The 21813-nt window shown below is 45.0% G+C and overlaps 1 protein-coding gene across 2 annotated transcripts in view; it reads right to left on the bottom strand.

Annotated features, from left to right (window-relative positions):
- Positions 1-21813, bottom strand: part of LOC138301234 (collagen alpha-1(II) chain-like) — a 1268735-nt gene that overhangs the window by 292241 nt on the left and 954681 nt on the right. For both annotated transcript variants that reach the window (XM_069241494.1, XM_069241495.1), the window contains one exon: positions 5746-5799. In XM_069241494.1, the coding sequence (XP_069097595.1) occupies positions 5746-5799 (54 nt within the window). The remainder of the gene's footprint in view (positions 1-5745; positions 5800-21813) is intronic.

The raw sequence follows: 21813 nt of genomic DNA, 5'->3' as shown, positions 1-21813 counted from the left end.
GCAAGAAGGTAGAAGCTGGACAGGTTCGGGTGGAGAATCCTCCCATGCTGCGACAGAAGATTAATCTGAAGGGGCAGTCTGATCGTGGCCATGCTCAATAGCTTGGAATGACTTTGGCCCGGTCGTTCTGGATCTTCTTGCAAACTCTAGGCAGAAGTGGTATGGGTGGAAAGGGGTACAAGAGGCCTGAGTTCCACTAGACAAAAAGTGTTGCTGAGCGACTGCCGCCTTGGAAACTCCAATGCATAATACTGCTGACATTGCACATTCTCTGCAGAGGCAAACAGATCTAACCAAGGTTCTCCTCAATGCTAAAAAAGATCTTTCTCCACTTCTGGATGGAGACGCCATTTGTACTGGACTAAGCATTGTTGGCTGAGTTTGTCTGCTCTGGCGTTCAAAGAGCTCACCAGATGTTGAAGCACCAGGGATATGCCCTGTTGTTCCAGCTATGTCCAGAGACACAGAGCCCACTGACAGAGGGGCCACGACCCCTCTCGCCCTGCTTGTTGCAGTAGCACATGGTTGTGGTGTTGTCCGTGAATACCTGAACTACCTTCCCCTTGAGTTAAGGAAGAAATGCTTTCAATGCTAGCCTGATCGCCAGTTGGCTGCCCCAGCCCAGGAGTAACTTATCTGTCATTACTGTCAACTCTGGTTGGGGAACGGAGAGGGATCTGCCTTTGACACAATCGAGGCTCATTTGCCACCACTGCAGATCTCATGCAGTTCACTCTGAGATCTGGACCATGTCGGAGAGATTCCCCGTTACTGCGCCCACTGGAACTTCAGGTCCCAATGCAGAGCCTGCATATGTCATCTAGCATGAGTCACCAGCAGGATGCAGGAGGTCATGAGGCCCAATAGCCTCAGAGTCATTCTCACCGAAATCCAGGACAGTGGCTGAAACATCAGTATCCTAGCCTGAATATCCTCGACTCATTGACCGGCAGGATAAGCCTGAAACTGCACTTAATCCAGAACCGCTCCGATGAAAAGGAGTGTCTGAGAGGGAGTCAGGTGTGAATTTGCCACGTTTATTGTGAACCCCAGTGAATGCAGGAGGTCTGCCATATTCTGAAGGTGGGAGATGACAGCCAGGGCGAGCCCGCCTTTAACAGCTAGTCGTCCAGGTAGGGGAAGACTGAAACCCCTGACTTGTGCAGATGAGGACCTGGCCGTAGCACGAGAATCCTTGAAGCGCTCGAGCACCGAGTCTGTTTTTTCATTGAAGAGACAAATGCCATAAAAGGGTATGGCCATACGGTTGGCTTGGACATCCGCCAAAAAGCCAGACATCCTCAACCAGATGTGGCACCTCTGGGTCACTGTCAATGCAACCACTCTGCCCAGTGAGTCGGTTGTGCCTAGTCCACATCTTATCATGAACTTTGCTGCATCTCTCCCATCAGCAACTGCTTGGAAAAGTACAGCCCAGACCTCCTCCGGGACATGTGGCAGCACTTGTGCAACTGTATCCCACAGAGTATGGGAAAAAACAGCCCAAAAGGCATGTAGTGTTCACAGACCGCAATGCTAGGCTGGCGGAAGAAAACATATTTTTCCCAAGTGCGTCTAATCTCTCGAAATCCCTATCCGGGGGTGCAGAAGGGAACACGCCATGGGAAGTAGAGGCTTGGATGACCAAGCTCTCAAGGGTAGGGTGTTGTGTAAGGAAGCTTGGTTCACCCAGAGCATGGCCATGGGCAATTGTCCTGTTCACAGGAGCACCTGTGCTGGGTTTAGACAAGGTGCCCAGTAGGACATCTGTAAGGGCATCATTGAGGGGGAGCAGGGGAACAGGGGATGAAGCTCCAGGTTGAAGTTAGTCCAGACTGACAACAAAGGAAGTTCAAGGTCCAGGAACTTAGCTGCTCTTCTCACCATATGAAGCACCCTCCTCCATAGCTATGGAAAGAGGAGAAAGCATGCCAGTATCTGGGGAGGTGTCCAGTCCACTGGTTTCACCCAAGTCCATACGCAAGTCCGTAGGGTATTGGAACTGGTATTCCAAATGGTCCAGCGACCCCTCACATTCTTCAATGAACTCTAGCCCATAAGAAACAGGCCCTGGATCCAACACATGAGGTATGGCTCCTGTCGGCGCTGGAGTTGTATGGTGCCCATCTGGCTCCATGTCGAAGTCGGCAATGAGGATGGGGACGGCGCCACCTGGGGACACAAACGATGCCAAGCATGGATCCATCTCTGCCCCTCGGGGCTGAAGCCACTGGTGTGGAATCCAAAGTGGCCCCTTCTGACTCTGCAGGGCTCAAAGACACTCCAATGGTGTCGGGCTGCCAACTACTTCTTGTGCCTCAACTTACCCGATTGTCCAGAGGACTTGGAGTGGGACGACGACGAAGGTAAAGAATCAGCAACTAGATGTTCTCTATCAGATTGGAAGATTAATCATATTGATCTGGATATCTTAGCCTTTGTGAGACAGAACAATTTGCTGGTAACTTTTACATCGATTCATTTCTGATGCAAAAGCAGCTTCAAGTAGCAGTTTTTAGGTAATGCATGTAGATGGACAGTCACTTTTGTACCTCCATTGTGCCTATGGGCACCTTTTGACATTTTTGCTATGAAACTTTGAATATCCATAACTTTAATATTTATTACCGTTCGAACTCAACACACAAGTAAGTTACCTTCAGTGATGCTCTCTCTGGTGGATTCTCTATCTAATTTGCCTGCAGATTCCTCATCCTTAGAATATCCTCAGGTGCTAGACGGGATACGGATGATTTAACAGTATTGGTCCTGCATGCCAGTGGGTGGCCTTGCATAGCTTCATGCCAACCTACACTGCTCCAGAAGTGTCGAAAAGAGGTGCATATAAGTGTCTCCCCAACGCGCTGACATCAGTTTCTTTCTTGACCCCGTTCATACCCTTAGATGCAGAGCCCAGCAATCAATAATACCAGTAAGCAGATTCCTAAATTGAGACCACTGGTAGCCCCTTGATCATGGTGGAATTGGCCCTCGGTCCTTCTAAAGGATGCTTCTTGGCCAATGCATAGCAGATATGGATGCAGAGGACTATACCCCTTAACAAGGTCCATTCTGCACTGCCTTGCCCCAGAGATACCTTCAAGTAGATGATCGTACACCCAATGGTTTTTGTGTGATCTATATAAAAACTCAAACATCTTTTAGGATTCAGTCTTTGTGAGGTAGGGCAAATAACTTTGAAAGAGTGATGGATTGTCTACAGTGTCAGGCCACCATAACCACTTTAGGCAAGAAGGCCATCCTGGTCCGCATTACCAATTTGCCTGGAAACAAGGTAGTATAAGATGGCTACACTGAGAGAGCTTGTCATTTGTTCAAATGATGAGCTAAAGTCACTGTTACCAGAAACACGGTCTTCAAAGTCAGAAGAGGTAAGTGGCAGATGTGCATGGGTTTTAATGGCATACACATGAGGAAAGTGAGATTCAAATTAAGATCCCACTGTGGCATCACAAAAGGTTTTGGAAGAAATGATTCAAACCTTTCAAAAATCTCATCAGAATGGGTTATTTGAACAGGGGTGGTTGGTCTGGTACACAAAAAAGCGAAAAGGCCTGACAGATAACCTTTAACTGTGCTAATACAAGTCTTTGCTAGGCTCAAGATAAAACAAACAAAAGGATATCCGACAGTTTAGCCTTCAATGGATCAGTAATGCATGTGCAACACCAGACTACAAAGTTGAACAACTCTGTCTGATGCACACAAACTTAGTAGGATGCCTTGCAGTCAAGTTTACTTCCACAACTTCAGGAGGAAGATCAAATGACATGAACTGCTACTAGTCAAACTCCATGCATGGAAGTGTAGGCTGTGCAGGTTGGGGGGCAAGACATGGCCCTGCTGCTGTGACAGGAGGTCCTCCCGAACAGTAGCCTGATCAGAGGACAGATGTTTTGAGTACAACACTCTCCTTGCCAATATGGAGCCATTAGGATTACTTGGGTTCATTCTTTCTGGATCTTTTTCAGAGCATGATACAGGAGAGGTTGTGGTGGAAAAGCGTACAGGAGTCCCGTGCTCCACTCTATCTGGAATTCATCTCCTAAAGAGATAATTCTTGGAAATTTCAACATGCAAATGTTTTAACATTGCACATTCTCTTCAGTGGCGAACAGATCTAGCCAGGGTTCTTCCTATTGCTGGAAGATGCCCTGTGCCACCTTGGAGTTTAACCAACATTTGTGATCTACCAGGCTTTGTTGGTTGAGATTGTCTGCCCTGCCAGGTGGCTCACGCCAAGGGAAATGCCCTGTCACTCCAGCCAATTCCAGAGGTGAAGCACCTCCTGACCAAGGACCCACCCTGTCCTGCTTGTTGTTGTACCCTAAATGTGGGTGGTGTTGTCCATGAGAAAATGAACAATGGTAGGAAGCTTTTCAGCACCAGATAAATGGCCTGTTTTATGTGGAGATGGGTATCTGTCCTCTCAGCTCTTCATCTCCCAGATAAACCCATCAGTGATGCATTTTTCTCCACTGTCAGCTCTGTTTGGGGCAGGAAGAGAGATCTGCTGCAGCCCAACTGCAGATGAGCCACCAGACCAGGTATTATGCAGTCCCCTCCAGAACTTGGATGGGATCAGACAGGTTGGCTTGGTGCTGAGCCCACTGAACCTGCAGATCCCAGTGCACAGCCTCCATATGCTATAGATGAGCAGGATACAAGTGGTCAAAAAACAAAGAAGCCTCAGAGATACTCTCATGGAGACCTAGGACCAAGGCTGAAACATCAGGTTTATAGCTCAAATGTCCTTAACTATCTGATTGGGTGGTAAGGCCAGTAAAGTATCATATCCAGGGATGGAATTATGAAAAGAAACCTCTGTGAAGGAGTCTAAAATAATTGCTTACTAACTATGAAGAGAACTAAAATGGCTGAGGAGTCTGGTACAAAACCTTTACACATCATGGAGAGCTAAACAAAACATTTATTATTGATACTGAGAGATAGTAAAAATACACTCCAACTTATTCAATGAAGTTCTTTCTAGCTGCTGGGTGGCTACTAATCCGATCAGCTGCACGGAATCTATAATAGGAGTAGAAGTGAACAGGTCATTCACACAAGAAAGGATGAGGAGTATGCAAAGTTAAAGTTGCAGGGGAAGGTGACAAACAAAGCTTAAGAAGGTGACATTGTGAAGTCTGGTGCAGTGACAGTAACAGTTGCAGCCAATGTAGTGCATGGGGAAACTAAAGCCATAATACAAAGGAAGGAACTTGTGTGCTGACAGAATGGTGTGCTGGTTGTGGATAATCATGGCAATGACTGTGGGGGCATAGAGACTAGTGCACTAACACACACGAGGAAAGCTGATGAATTTAGAGCATAGGGGTGCACTCTAATGCCCAAGGCTGGTATGCCTTAATGACTATTAAAAAAATATCTAGGAGGAGTAACAGCGTAATGCAAGATTGGTTCATTATGACAGCCCTGCACACGGGCAACTAGAAGAGGGGAAACATAATACAACGGATGGATCATTGAAGACATTCTGCAGCATTGCATACTGAAAAAGGCCCCAGCAGTGCCACAGCCTGTGTTCACAACAAAATTATGTTCCTACTTTTCAGGCACAAGTAAACATCTGTAAAACCCTTCTATTATTCTTTCCATACGTATTCCCTATATCAAATGAATCCAAAAGCTAAAATAGAGAGTGCATCAAAAATAGCCAAAAGATGAACTTATATTTCATAATTCAATAGAAGTAACACTTACCTTTTGCCCACGGAGGCCTCTGGGTGATCTCTGACCAGCCTTGCCACGCTTCCCCTGAAAGATACATGATTCTTAAGATGAAAAGTACACTCACTGGGAATATTCCTACTCTATCGACTACACTAGTTGCCAATCTCTCCTTTTTACTTTTGCTCAACTGGGCTTTATTTGCCATTTTCCAAATACTATGAAACGTGTGTGTAGTCAGTGAATTATGAGAGTTCTTAGAAGTTCCAGTATATTTGTTGAGTCAGCTTTAAGTCATATACTCCTAATGCCTTTTCCACCAAAATGTTTGTAAGCTCTGGAAAAAAAAAATCATCTCCATTTCATATATTCGCCTTCAGCTAATCTCTAATCTCCAATCATTTTCTACTGTATGGAATACTGATTGCATGTATATATTAAGAAGGTGGGCTTTGAAACCCAATTATTCACTGCTTTGAAGTCTGAGCAGCTAAATTTCGGACACTTAAGCCTGCATTCTGAATCCCGGTGAGCCACTGCCTCCCTTGAATGTCTAGAAGACTAAGAGAGACGGGGCATAAGGATGGTGTTCCTGCACCTTCATCTGCCATTTTCAAAACCCACTGTGTGTTGATAATACAAAAAAGGCCCCACTAACTAACAACTCTCACAGAGCATGATTTTGGGTTGGGAGTGGCACAGACTGCATACAGGGAGATATTGCATGTTGAAAGTGCACCAGATTTTATTTTGTTTGAATACTTGAGCAGGTGGGCCAGGGGATTGGCCAGGGTGGTAGGCAAGTAGGTAAAATGCCAGTTATCTGTGTTTTTATAAACAGCAGGGTGGGAAGGTTCTTACAAGGTTGATGGGGGGGGGGGGGGGGAGTATTTTTCCAATACTGTACTTGGGCATGGGGAGGTTATTGCCTGAGAGGCATTGCTGTGAGTAGCATACAAAATGTATCTACTAATTTTAAGGTTTAGTTATGGTCAGGCAAAGCCAGAATCTGATCCATGGGATCTGCTGAGCAGGGGAAGATGATTTAAGGAGGGCCATAGATAAATTGTACAGATTAGGCTTTCATCTTTGGGATCCAACTGATATGATAGCCAACTCAAACTTTGCTTCTTGTCTCCATAATATCACTGGAACCCTTTAAAGGAAAACACCACCATATCTGACAAAATACCAATCTATAATTCTATATGTGAGTGCCAAAAATGTTGTTAAAAAAAATGAGGTTTTCTTGATCTTGTCCATGTTTTCCATTCTCTCTTTAGGCTCGCTATCATGCCGAGGCCTCTCACTCCCCCCCCATCAAAAGTATGCCTAAAGGATTATGTTTTGTTGTTTTACGGTCTTGTCAGTGTACCTTCCCTTCTACTTCAACCTGATGCTTTTCTTGATGCTTTCACTCTACGCTTTTCCAGTCCACATCTATTTCAGTCTGTCAAAGTACTTTTATGCATCTGCCAAATAGTGACCTTGAAGCTAGACCATTTATGCTATCTGTATTGCTCTGCCAATGCAGTCCATGGTATTCAAGCTGGCACAGATAACATACTTGGCCACATCCTATCCATCATGCATCGGCTGAGCCACAGAGGCCCCAAAGCTCTCCGGGCCTCCCAGCGAGATGTCACTTGCCATGTCTCAAAGGACAATGTCACTTACCCAGTGCACATCTGTTCGTGGCATGTTCTGCTGCAGATTCACATGCTATGCATACGTCTGCCATCTAGTGTTGGGCTCGGAGTGTTACAAGTTGTTTTTCTTCGAAGAAGTGTTTTCGAGTCATGGGATCGAGTGACTCCTCTTCTTCGGCTCCATTGCGCATGGGCATCAACTCTATGTTAGATTGTTTTCCCGCAGAGGGTAAGGTAGAGTATAAAGAAAAGAGATGTCCAAGCAAATGGAATATATATATATATATATATATATATATATATATATATATATATATATATACATATATATATATATATATATGGAAAATGTCACTTACCCAGTGTACATCTGTTCGTGGCATTAGTCGCTGCAGATTCACATGCTGTGCACAGTCCGCCATCTGGTGTTGGGCTCGGAGTGTTACAAGTTGTTTTTCTTCGAAGAAGTCTTTTCGAGTCACGAGACCGAGGGACTCCTCCCATTTCGATTCCATTGCGCATGGGCGTCGACTCCATCTTAGATTGTTTTCCCCGCAGAGGGTGAGGTAGGAGTTGTGTATGTTAGTAATAGTGCCCATGCAATGGAATGAATACGTATGTACATAATAAAGGTTAAAGTAATATATTTACAAATGTACAAATGTTCAATATCTACTTCTAAACGGCTACAGGCTCCCGGGGAGGCGGGTGGGCGCATGTGAATCTGCAGCGACTAATGCCACGAACAGATGTACACTGGGTAAGTGATATTTTCCGTTCAATGGCATGTGTAGCTGCAGATACACATGCTGTGCATAGACTAGTAAGCAGTTATCTCCCCAAAAGCGGTGGTTCAGCCTGTAGGAGTTGAAGTAGTTTGAAATAATGTTCTTAGTACAGCTTGACCTACTGTGGCTTGTTGTGCAGTTAACACATCTACACAGTAGTGCTTGGTAAATGTATGAGGCGTAGACCATGTTGCTGCCTTACATATTTCGTTCATTGGAATATTTCCTAGAAAGGCCATGGTAGCACCTTTCTTTCTGGTTGAGTGTGCCTTTGGTGTAATAGGCAGCTCTCTCTTTGCTTTAAGATAGCAGGTTTGAATACACTTAACTATCCACCTAGCAATGCCTTGTTTTGAAATTGGATTTCCTGTATGAGGTTTTTGAAAGGCAATAAATAGTTGTTTTGTTTTTCTAATTAGTTTTGTTCTGTCAATGTAGTACATTAGTGCTCTTTTGATGTCTAATGTATGTAGTGCTCTTTCAGCTACAGAATCTGGCTGTGGGAAGAACACTGGTAATTCTACTGTTTGATTTAAGTGGAACGTGAGATAACCTTTGGTAAACATTTTGGATTTGTCCTTAGAACTACTTTATTTTTATGTATTTGAATAAATGGTTCTTGTATGGTAAATGCTTGAATCTCACTCACTCTTCTTAGAGATGTGATGGCAATCAAAAATGCAACTTTCCACGTTAAGTATTGCATTTCACAAGAATGCATGGGCTCGAAAGGTGGACCCATGAGTCTTGTTAACACAATGTTGAGGTTCCATGAAGGAACAGGTGGTGTTCTTGGTGGTATAATTCTCTTTAGGCCTTCCATAAACGCTTTAATGACTGGTATTCTAAATAGTGAAGTTGAATGAGTAATTTGCAGGTAAGCTGATATTGCGGTGAGATGTGTCTTTATGGAAGAGAAAGCTAGATTTGATTTTTGCAAATGTAGTAAATATCCCACTATATCTTTTGGAGATGCGTGTAATGGCTGAATTTGATTATTATGGCAGTAATACACAAATCTTTTCCACTTATTTGCATAGCAGTGTCTAGTGGTAGGTTTCCTAGCTTGTCTTATGACCTCCATACATTCTTGTGTGAGGTCTAAGTGTCCGAATTCTAGGATTTCAGGAGCCAAATTGCTAGATTCAAAGATGCTGGATTTGGATGTCTGATCTGTTGTTTGTGTTGTGTTAACAGATCTGGTCTGTTGGGTAGTTTGACTGAGGTACTACTGAAAGGTCTAGTAGTGTTGTGTACCAAGGTTGCCTTGCCCATGTTGGTGCTATTAGTATGAGTTTGAGTTTGTTTTGACTCAACCTGTTTACTAGATATGGAAGGAGAGGGAGAGGGGGAAAAGCGTACGCAAATATCCCTGACCAGTTCATCCCTAGAGCATTGCCTTGGGATTGATCTTGTGGGTACCTGGATGCGAAGTTTTGGCATTTTGAGTTTTCCTTTGTTGCAAATAGATCTATTTGAGGTGTTCCCCAAATTTGAAAGTAATTGTTTAGTATTTGGGGGTGAATTTCCCATTCGTGGGTTTGTTGGTGATCTCAAGAGAGATTGTCTGCCAACTGGTTCTGAATCCCTGGAATAAATTGTGCTATTAGGCGAATGTGGTTGTGAATCGCCCAATGCCATATTTTTTGTGTTAGGAGGCACAACTGTGTCGAGTGTGTCCCTCCTTGTTTGTTTAGATAATACATTGTTGTCATGTTGTCTGTTTTGACAAGAATGTATTTTTGGGTTATTATGGGTTGAAATGCTTTCAGCGCTAGAAATACTGCTAACAGTTCTAAGTGATTTATGTGAAACTGCCTCTGATGTATGTCTCATTGTCCTTGGATGCTGTGTTGATTGAGGTGTGCTCCCCGTCGTCGTTATGATGTATTGTGGCACTGGGTCTTGGAAAGGCCGCCCTCGGTTTAAATTTGTACTGTTCCACCATAGAAGCGAGATGTATGTTTGGCGGTCTATCAACACCAGATCTAGAAGTTGACCCTGTGCTTGTGACCATTGTGATGCTAGGCACTGTTGTAAGGGCCGCATGTGCAATCTTGCGTTTGGGACAATGGCTATGCATGAAGACATCATGCCTAGGAGTTTCATTACCATTTTGACTTGTATCTTTTGTGTTGGATACATGGCCTGTATTACCTTGTGAAATGTTTGAACCCTTTGTGGACTTGGAGTGGCAATCCCTTTTGCTGTGTTGATTGTCGCTCCTAAGTATTGCTGTGTTTGACACGGCAAAAGGTGTGACTTTGCGTAGTTGATGGAGAAACCTAGCCTGTGAAGGGTCTGTATGACATATTTTGTGTGCTGTGAACACTGTCTTAGACGACTGGTTAATCAAAACCAACACGCTAAGTACGGGAACACATGTATTTGCTGCCTTCTGATATGTGCAGCTACTACTGCCAGGCATTTTGTAAAAACTCTTGGCGCAGTTGTTATTCCGAATGGCAACACTTTGAATTGGTAATGTATTCCTTGGAATACGAACCTTAGGTATTTCCTGCGTGAAGGATGTATTGGTATATGGAAATACGCATCTTTTAGGTCTAATGTTGTCATGTAGTCTTGCTGTTTGAGCAGTGGGATTACGTCTTGTAACGTGACCATGTGAAAGTGGTCTGATTTGATGTAGGTATTTAGTGTTCTGAGATCTAGTATTGGTCTCAGAGTTTTGTCCTTTTTGGGTATTAGAAAGTACAGTGAGTAAACTCCTGTGTTTTTTTGTAGAGTTGGTACTAATTCTATTGCGTCCTTTTGTAGCAATGCTTGAACTTCTAGTCCTAGAAGATCTATATGTTGTTTTGACATATTGTGTGTTTTCGGTGGGACGTTTGGAGGGAATTGGAGAAATTCTATGCAATAACCATGCTGGATAATTGCTAAGACCCAAGTGTCTGTTGTTATTTCCTCCCAAAGTTTGTAAAATTGGCTTAGTCTTCCCCCCACAGGTGTTATGTGATGGGGTTGTGTGACTTGTGAGTCACTGTTTATTTTGAGGAGTTTTGGGGCCTTGGAATTTTCCTCGATTTCTTGGGAATTGGCCCCCTCTATATTGCCCCCGAAAACCTCCCCTCTGATATTGACCCTGGTAAGTAGGCCTTGTTTGTGAGGTTGTGGTTTCTGTGGGTTGACCTCGAAACCCTCCCCTAAAAGGTGTTTTTCAAAATGTGCCTCTGCTCTGCGGGGAGTAGAGTGCGCCCATGGCTTTGGCTGTATCGGTGTCTTTTTTGAGTTTCTCAATGGCAGGGTCTACCTCCGGCCCAAACAATTGCTGTTCATTAAATGGCATATTGAGCACAGCTTGTTGGATTTCCGGCTTGAACCCTGAAGTGCGCAACCATGCGTGCCTTCGTATCGTGATTGCAGTGTTTATTGTCCTTGCAGCTGTATCTGCTGCATCCATGGAAGACCGTATCTGATTATTTGAGATACTTTGTCCCTCTTCCACCACCTGTTGCGCTCTTTTTTGGAAATCCTTGGGTAAGTGTTCGATGAAATGTTGCATTTCATCCCAATGAGCTCTTTCGTATCTTGCCAAAAGTGCTTGTGAATTGGCAATACGCCATTGATTTGCTGCTTGTGCTGCAACCCTTTTTCCTGCAGCATCAAATTTGCGGCTCTCTTTGTCTGGAGGTGGTGCGTCTCCTGAGGTATGAGAGTTGGCTCTCTTACGAGCTGCCCCGACAACTACTGAGTCTGGTGTTAGTTGTGTTGTAATATAGATTGGATCTGTTGGTGGTGGCTTGTACTTTTTCTCCACCCTTGGAGTTATGGCTCTGCCTTTAACTGGATCCTGAAATATTTGTTTTGAATGTCTTAGCATTCCTGGGAGCATGGGAAGGCTTTGGTACTGGCTATGGGTGGAGAATAGGGTGTTAAACAGAAAGTCATCCTCAATTGTTCAGAATGTAAGGTGACGTTGTGAAATTCGGCTGCCCTTGCGACCACCTGTGTGTAGGATGTACTGTCCTCAGGTGGTGACGGTTTTGTAGGATAGGAGTCTGGGCTGTTGTCAGACACTGGAGCATCGTAAAGGTCCCATGCATCGGGATCATCCTGACTCATTGTAGTATGAGCTGGTGAGTGCATCAGTGGTGGAGTTGTTGCTGGTGATGCATGTATTGATGGTGGTGGAGACGGTGGTGGGGTTGTTTTCCTTGCCACCTTTGCCTATGGTTGCTTGTCCTTTTGTTGAAAGGCAAGTTTCCTTTTTATTTTGATTGGGGGAAGAGTGGTTATCTTCCCTGTGTCCTCATGAATATGAAGCCTTCTTTGCGTGTCGTCAGGCTCTACAGCTTGAAGCTCCTCTCCAAATCTATGTAATTGGGAGGTTAATCCTTGTTCCTCTGTATAGGAACTAGTTTTCGGCTCCGAGGCTGGATGTTTCGGAACAGAAACCTTTTCGGAAGTCTTCTAAGGCTCCGAAGAAACCTTCTTTGTTTTCGGCGTGGTGTCTCGGTGCCGAAATTCTTCGGTGCCGCTGTCTCTGTGCCGAAGTTTCTCGGAGCCGCTGTCTCGGCTCCGAGGTTGCTGTGTGGCGTTATCTCGACCGGAGTCGGATGACTTCGACACCAGCAAGCCCTTTTTCGGTGCCTTGGATCGGTCACCTAGTTTTCAGGTTAAGCCATGGCCTGTTGGCGGTGGCGTCCCCTGGGCTTTTGTGGACTTCTCGTGAGTCTTGATTTTCGACGTCTTACTCACGGTTTTGGGTGTTTCTTCGGCATCGAGTTCTTCCGAATCCGACTCGTGGACGGAGAAAGCTTCTTCTTCCTCCTTGAAACGTTCTTGACCTGTCGGCGTGGACGCCATTTGTAGTCTCCTGGCTCTTCGGTCTCTCAGCGTCTTCCTCGACAGAAACGCTCGACAGGCTTCACAAGTATCCTCCTTGTGCTCGGGGGACAAGCACAAGTTACAGACCAGATGCTGATCCGTATACGGATACTTGTTATGACATTTTGGGCAGAAACGGAATGGGGTCCGTTCCATCAGCCTTGAAGTCGCACGTGGCCGGGCCGACCAGGCCCCGATGGGGGATCGAAAAAACCCCGAAGGGCCACCGGAGCTCTTCAAAATTCGGTGTCGATTTGTTCTAACTAATCCGATACCGAACGCAAACAATACCAACGTTTTTTTCCGAGATTCTAACTAACTTTCCGACCCGAAACACGGAGCGAAAAGGAACACGTCCGAACCCGATGGCGGAAAAAAAACAATCTAAGATGGAGTCGACGCCCATGCGCAATGGAATCGAAATGGGAGGAGTCCCTCGTTCTCGTGACTCGAAAAGACTTCTTGGAAGAAAAACAACTTGTAACACTCCGAGCCCAACACCAGATGGCGGACTGTGCACAGCATGTGTATCTGCAGCTACACATGCCATCGAACATATATATATATATGTGTAAAAGTGTTTGTTTAACTTAAACGGCTACAGGCTTCTGGGGAGGTGGGAGGGTGCATGTGAATCTGCAGCGGAACATGCCACGAACAGATGTACACTGGGTAAGTGACATTTTCCGTTCGATGGCATGTCTAGCTGCAGATACACATGCTATGCATAGACTAGAAAGCAGTTATTCCTCCCATAAAAGCGGTGGTTAGCCTGTAGGAGTTGAAGTTGTTTGAAATAATGTTCTTGGTACAGCTTGACCTACTGTAGCTGGCTGTGCTGCTAAAACATCTACACAATAATGAATAGTAAATGTATGTGGTGTTGACCAAGTAGCTGCTTTACATATTTTAGCCACTGGTATATTTCCTAAGAAGGCCATTGTAGCACCTTTTTTCCTTGTGGAATGTGCTTTAGGTGCAACTAAGAGTTGTCTTTTAGCTTTAAGATAACATGTTTGAATGCATTTTACTATCCATCTTGCTAAACCTTGTTTTGAAATGGGGTTACCAGTATGAGATTTTTGAAAAGCTACAAATAGTTGTTTAGTTTTCCTGAATGGTTTTGTTCTATCTATGTAGTTCTTTAGAGCTCTTTAAATGTCTAATGTATGTAGAGCTCTTACTGCCACAGAATCTGGCTGCGGGAAGAAGACTGGTAGTTCCACTGTTTGATATGAAAAGGTGATACTACTTTAGGAAGAAATTTAGGGTTAGTTCGTAGTACGACTTATGTTTATGTACTTGTATGAACGGTTCTTCAATAGTGAAAGCTTGAATTTCACTAACTCTTCGCAATGATGTAATTGCGACTAGGAAGGCAACCTTCCATGTTAAGAATTGCATATGACATGAGTGCATAGGTTCAAATGGTGGGCCCATAAGTCGCGTAAGCACTATGTTTAAATTCCATGAAGGAACTGGAGGTGTTCTGGGTGGGATGATGTGTTTTAAACCTTCCATGAAGGCTTTGATAACAGGAACTGTAAATAAAGAGCTGTGCTGTATATTTTGCAAAAATGAGGAAATTGCAGTGAGATGTATTTTTATGGAAGAGAATGCTAAATTTGATTTTTGTAAATTAAGTAAATAGCATACAATGGGGGTGATTCTGACCGTGGCGGACGGCGGTCGCCGCCCGCCACGCGGTTCCCGCCGAAAGACCGCTCCGCGGTCAAAAGACCGCGGCGGTCATTCTGGCTTTCCCACTGGGCTGGCGGGCGACCGCCGAAAGTCCGCCCGCCAGCCCAGCGGGAAACACCCTTCCCACGAGGACGCCGGCTCAGAATTGAGCCGGCGGAGTGGGAAGGTGCGACGGGTGCAGTTGCACCCGTCGCGAATTTCAGTGTCTGCTAGGCAGACACTGAAATTCCTTTTGGGGCCCTCTTACGGGGGCCCCTGCAGTGCCCATGCCATTGGCATGGGCACTGCAGGGGCCCCCAGGGGCCCCGCGGCACCCCCTACCGCCATCCTGTTCCCGGCGGGAGAACCGCCAGGAACTGGATGGCGGTAGGGGGTGTCAGAATCCCCATGGCGGCGGAGCGCGCTCCGCCGCCATGGAGGATTCTCAAGGGCAGCGGAAAGTCGGCGGGACACCGCCGACTTTCCGTTTCTGGCCGCGGCTGAACCGCCGCGGTCAGAATGCCCAGCGGTGCACGCCCAGCCTGTTGGCGGTGCTACCGCCAACCTCCGCCATGGCGGTAATTACCGCCAGGGTCAGAATGACCCCCAATATCTTGTATTGATGCTGAAAGGGGGTCAATTTGTTTAGATTGACAATAATATACAAATCTTTTCCATTTGGGTTATTGTCTGGAATGGGGACTGGATCATAAAGATCCCATGGATCTACTTTGTCCTGCTGCGAATCAAATGAGTGCGATGGTGACTGTATAGGCGTAGGACTGGTAGGAGGAGACTGAGGAGGAGAAAATTGAGGAGGTGGAGGTCTCTCCTTTGTTCTTGGCACTTTAGCTGGAGGCAGTGTAGTGTACAATTTCTCCTGAAAGGCTAATTTCCTCTTTGGTTTTGGAGGAGGAGCAATTAAATTTCTGCCAGTTTCTTTATGGATATGAATCCTGGCTTGCCTTTCATCCATTGCTTCCATTTGTGAGTCCTCCTCAATAGTTTTGTGGCTTACTTTAAGTGCTTTTGAAAGTCTGTGCTCCTCAGCATAACTAGTTTTTTTCTGCTCCGGAGCTGGCTTTTTCAGTAACAAAAAAGATGGGGTTGAAGATGGTCTATGCTCCGAAAATGATTTTCGAGATTTAGACTCAGAAGAGCGGTGTTTGCTCAGTTCTGAGGGGTGGCCTTTTTCGGTGCCGAGCTGGTGGGTTGGTCACCGAGTGTTTTCTTTCGGGTCGAACCATGGCCTTCCGGCAGTGGCGTTCCCAAGGCCTTATCTTTGGGCTTAGATGACACAGGGGCAGGCGTACTCACGTGATGTCCTGCGGTGACCGGTCTGTCCTCCTCAGAATCCTGGTCAGAGTCGGATCCTCAAACGGAGACTGCAGTCTGCATGATTTCTTCCTCTTCGATGTCGAGATGTATGGTGCTTTTTGATGCCATCTCGAGTCTCCGTGCTTTTCCATTTGTTAGCATAGCACTGTCTAGTAGTGGGCTTGCTTAATAACCTCCTTACATTCTGATGGGAGTTGTAAATATCCAAATTCTATTACCTCAGGAGCCAAATCGCTAGATTGAGTGTTTTGGAATTTGGATGCCTGATTTGTCCTTTGTTTTGTGTCAACAGATCTGGTCGGTTTGGGAGTTTGGAGTGTGGTACTACTAACAGGTCTAACAATGTTGTGTACCACGGTTGGCGGGCCCACGTTGGTGCTATGAGTATCATATTGAGTGAGTTTTGACGCAACTTGTTGACTAGAAACGGAATGAGTGGGAGAGGGGGAAAAGCGTAAGCAAATATCCCTGACCAATTGATCCATAGAGCATTGCCCTTGGATAGAGGATGTGGGTGTCTGGATGCAAAGTATTGGCATTTTGCGTTTTCGCTTGTGGCGAACAGACCTATTTTTGGTGTTCCCCATTGTTGAAAGTATTTTTGAAGTACTTGAGGGTGAATCTCCCATTTGTGTGTTTGTTGGTGATTTCTGCTGAGAATATCTGCCAATTGGTTGGGTATCCCTGGAATGTATTGTGCTAACAGGTGAATTTGGTTGTGGATTGCCCATTTCCAAATTTTTTGGGCTAGAAGGGAGAGTTGGGACGAATGTGTCCCTCCTTGTTTGTTTAGGTAATACATGGTTGTCATGTTGTCGTTTTGATAAGGACATTCTTCTGCGTGAGAAGAGGCTGAAAAGCTTTGAGTGCTAGGAAGACAGCTAACAACTCTAAGTGATTTATGTGTAGCGGTTTGTGTTTGGCATCCCATTGTCCTTGAATGTTGTGATTGTTGAGGTGAGCTCCCCAACCAATCATTGATGCATCTGTTGTAATTATGGTCTGAGGCACAGGGTCTTGAAATGGCCGCCCTGTTTAGATTTGTGGGATTCCACCACTGAAGGGACATGCATGTTTTGCGGTCTATCAACACTAGATCTTGAAGTTGAACGTGTGCCTGTGACCATTGTTGTGCAAGGCACTGTTGTAGGGGCCGCATGTTTAGTCTTGCGTGTGGAACAATTGTAATACATGATGCCATCATCCCTAAAATCTTCATGACAAATCTGACCATGTACAGTTGATTTGTTTGTATCCGTGTGACTATATTTTGAAATGTTTGTATCCTTTGCATGTTTGGACATGCTAGCGTTTTTTGAGTATTTAGTATCGCACCCAAATACTGTCGTATTTGTGCTGGTTGTAGATGCAACTTTTGGTCATTTATTGAGAACCCTAGCATGTGCAAGGTTTGCATTACATAATCCGTATGGTTTTGACACTGCGTATGACTGTTTGATTTTATTACCCAATCGTCTAGATATGAAAAGACATGTATATGTTGTCTTCTTAGGTAGGCTGCGACTACCGCTAGGCACTTTGTGAATACCATTGGAGCTGTTGTTATTCCAAAGGGTAACACTTTGAACTGCTTTCCCTTGAATGACAAATCTGAGATATTTTCTGTGTGCAGGGTGGATGGGTATATGAAAATACGCATCCTTGAGGTCTAATGTTGCCATGAAATTGTGTTTTTGGAGTAGTGGTATAACATCTTGTAGCGTTACCATGTGAAAATGTTCTGACAGGATGTAAAGATTGAGGGTCCTGAGATCTAATATTGGTCTGAGGGTGCCATCTTTTTTGGGAATCAGGAAATATAGTGAATAAACTACTGTCCCTATTTGAACTTGTGGTACGGATTCTATTGCTTGTTTGAGTAATAGAGATTGGACTTCTTCCTCTAACAGATTGATGTGTTCTGTAGATAGTTTGCGTGACCTTGGTGGAATGATTGGGGGAGGTTAAATCAATTCTAGGCAATAGCCATTGCAGATAATTGACAGTACCCATTTGTCTGTGGTAATGTTTTGCCAATTTGTGTGGAACTGTTGTAGTCTTCCCCCCACAGGAGAGGTGTGGAGTGGAAGGTGATAAGACAAGTCATTGCTTAGGGTGCTGTGGAGGTTGCTTAGAGGTCTGAAATTACCTCTATTTCTGGGATACTGCCCCCTATATGTGACCCTAAAACCACCTCATTGGTATTGTGGTTGATAGGTTGGTTTTGCCTGCGATGTGGATGCTTCTGATGTCTGTGGTCTAAATCCTCCTCGAAACTGCGGTTTCCGAAAGGATCCCCTGTATGGTGTGGAGTATAGTGCACCCATTGCTTTTGCGGTGACTGAATCTTTGCGTAATTTTTTAATGGCTGTGTCAACCTCTGGGCCAAAAAGTTGTTTCTTATTAAATGGCATATTTAACACCACTTGCTGTATTTCCGGTTTAAAACCCAAAGACCTGAGCTGTGCATGCCTTCGTATGGTCACTGCAATGTTGACACTTCTAGCAGCAGTGTCTGCTGCATCTAGGGCAGATCGAGTTTGATTATTTGTAATGGCTTGCCCTTCCTCCACTACTTGTTGTCCTCTTCTGGTGTTCTCTGGGGAGATGCTGAATTATGTCTTGCATCTCATCCCAATGGGCCCTATCTAATCGAGCTAACAGTGCTTGTGAGTTAGCTATCCTCCACTGGTTCGCTGCCTGGAATGCAACTCTCTTCCCTGCCGCATCAAACTTTCTGCTTTCTTTTTCGGGTGGGGGAGCATCTCCTGATGACTGGGAGTTTGCCCTTTTTCTGGCAGAGCTGACCACTACCGAATCTGGAGGTACTTGTGTTATGTAACCAGGATCAGAGGGAGGAGGTTTGTACTTTTTCTCTATCCTGGGTGTAATTATACGTGCCTTAACTGGCTCATTGAATATTTGATCGGAGTGTTTTAACATGCCTGGGAGCATGGGGAGGCACTGGTATTTTGAATGTGTGGAGGATAGGGTATTAAACAAAAACTCCTCTTCCAGTGGTTCAGTGTGCCTGGTGACCCCATGGTATGCTGCAGCCCTAGCTAAAACTTGATTGTACACAGTGCTATACTCAGTTAGCGAAGGCTTAGAGGGATAGCTGTCTGGGTCATTGCTAGGAATAGGATCTGGATCATTAAGATCCCATGGATCTACATTGCCCTGTTGTGAGTCAAAAGAGTGTGTGGGTGACTGCACTGGTGTAGGACTAGTAGGAGGAGAGGTATGGAGGTGTGGAGAGTGAGGAGGAGAATGAGGAGGAGAAAATTGAGGAGGTGGTGGTTTCTCCTTCGGCTTTGGCTCTTTAGCTGGAGGCTGCATCGTGTCCAATTCCTCCTGAAAGGCTAGCTTTCTATTTGGCGTTAGAGGAGATGCTGTTCCGATCCTGCCTGTCTCATAATGTATATGAATCCTGGCTTGCCTTTCGTCCATAACTTCAAGTATTGTCTGTACTTGATACTTCTCTTCAGAGGTTTTGTGGCTTTCTTTAAGTCTCTTTGAAAGTCCATGCTCCTCTGTATATGCTGGCCTTTTTGGCTCTGAAGCCGGCTTTTTCGGGATCGAAAAAGATGATGCAGTGGATGATCTCGGCTCCAAAAGGGATTTCCGAATCTTCGACTCCGAAAAATGGTGTTTGCTCGAGTCGGTCACGGAGCCTTTTATTGCCTCCGATGGTTTGGGAGGTGTGGCCTTTTTTGGCGCCAAACTGGTAGTTTGGTCACCAGGAGTCTTTTTTCAGGCCGATTCATGGCCTTCCGGCAGTGGCGTACCCAAGGCTTTATGTTTTTATTTTTGTGAGGGTAAAGGGGCAAGCGTACTCACATGTTGTTCTGCTGTGACTGGTCTGTCCTCCTCGGATTCCTGTTCGGAGTCGGAACCTCGAATGGAGACTGCTGTCTGCATGGTTTCTTCCTCCTCCATGTTGAGATGGTCAGTGCTTCTGGATGCCATCTCGAGTCTTCGTGCCCTCCTGTCTCGAAGAGTCTTTTTGGAACGGACGGACCGTCAGGCCTCACAATTTTCTTCCCGATGATCTGGGGAAAGGCAAAGATTACAGACGAGATGTTGGTCTGTACAAGGATATTTTGGGTGGCACCGAGGACAGAATCGGAATGGAGTCCGATCCATGAGGCTTCCACAAGGTCGGCCTGACTGGGCCCGAGTTGGACGTGCGTGCCCCGAAGGGCGAGTAGAGTTGGCTTCTCCGACGGTACCGATGTGTCGATGGAAGATATAAACCTGATCGCTACAATACGAACGAAAAGGAAGCGTTTTCAAAGTTTTCCAGATCGAAATTTCAGAACGAGAGGAAACACATCAGAAACCGACGGCGGAAAGAAAACAATCTAACATGGAGTCGATACCCATGCGCAATGGAACCGAAGAGGAGGAGTTACTCGATCTTGTGACTCGAAAACACTTCTTCTAATAAAAACAACTTGAAACACTCCAAGCCCAACACTAGATGGCAGAAGTATAATGCACAGCATGTGTATCTGCAGCTACACATGCCACCAAACATTATATATATATATATATATATATATATGGAAAATGTCACTTACCCAGTGTACATCTGTTGTGGCATGAGACGCTGCAGGTTCACATGCTTTGCACATCCCGCCATCTAGTGTTGGGCTCGGAGTGTTACAAGTTGTTTTTCTTCGAAGAAGTCTTTTCGAGTCACGAGATCGAGGGACTCCTCCCCTTTCGGCTCCATTGCGCATGGGCGTCGACTCCATCTTAGATTGTTTAACCCGCAGAGGGTGAGGTAGGAGTTGTGTCTTATAGTAATAGTGCCCATGCAATGGAGTAAATATGTATGTACATAATGTAGCTTAAAGTGATATATTTACAAATTTACAAATGTTCATGATCAACTTCGAAACGGCTACAGGCTCCCGGGGAGGCGGGTGGGCGCATGTGAATCTGCAGCGTCTCATGCCATGAACAGATGTACACTAGGTAAGTGACATTTTCCGTTCGATGGCATGTGTAGCTGCAGATACACATGCTTTGCATAGACTAGTAAGCAGTTATCTCCCCAAAAGCGGTGGTTCAGCCTGTAGGAGTTGAAGTTGTTTGAAACAAAGTTCATAGTACTGCTTGTCCTACTGTGCTTGTTGTGCTGTTAACACATCCACGCAATAGTGCTTGGTAAACGTATGAGGCATAGACCATGTGGCTGCCTTACATATCTCAGTCATTGGAATGTTTCCTAGAAAGGCCATAGTAGCACCCTTCTTTCTAGTTGAGTGTGCCCTTGGTGTAATAGGCAGTTGTCTCTTTGCTTTGAGATAAGAGGTTTGAATGCATTTAACTATCTATCTAGCAATGCCTTGTTTGGAAATTGGATTTCCTGAATGAGGTTTTTGGAAAGCAACAAATAATTGTTTTGTTTTCCAAATTTGTTTGGTTCTGTCAATGTAGTACATTAACGCTCTTTTGATGTCTAATGTATGTAGTGCTCTTTCAGCTACAGAATCTGGTTGTGGGAAGAACACTCGTAGTTCTATTGTTTGATTCAAGAGGAACGGTGATATGACTTTTGGTAAAATTTTTGGATTTGTCCGTAGAACTACTTTATTGTTGTGTATTTGAATAAATGGTTCTTGTATGGTAAATGCTTGGATTTCACTTACTCTTCTTAGAGATGTGATGGCAATTAGAAATGCAATTTTCCATGTTAAATATTGCATTTCACATGAGTGCATGGGCTCAAAAGGTGGCCCCATCAGTCGTGTTAAGACAATGTTGAGGTTCCATGAAGGAACTGGTGG

Source organism: Pleurodeles waltl, chromosome 6 (genome assembly GCF_031143425.1).
Source record: "Pleurodeles waltl isolate 20211129_DDA chromosome 6, aPleWal1.hap1.20221129, whole genome shotgun sequence".
NCBI lineage: Eukaryota > Metazoa > Chordata > Amphibia > Caudata > Salamandridae > Pleurodeles > Pleurodeles waltl.
The sequence above is the reverse complement of the archived record's forward strand: the minus strand, read 5'-3'. Positions and strand labels throughout refer to the sequence as shown.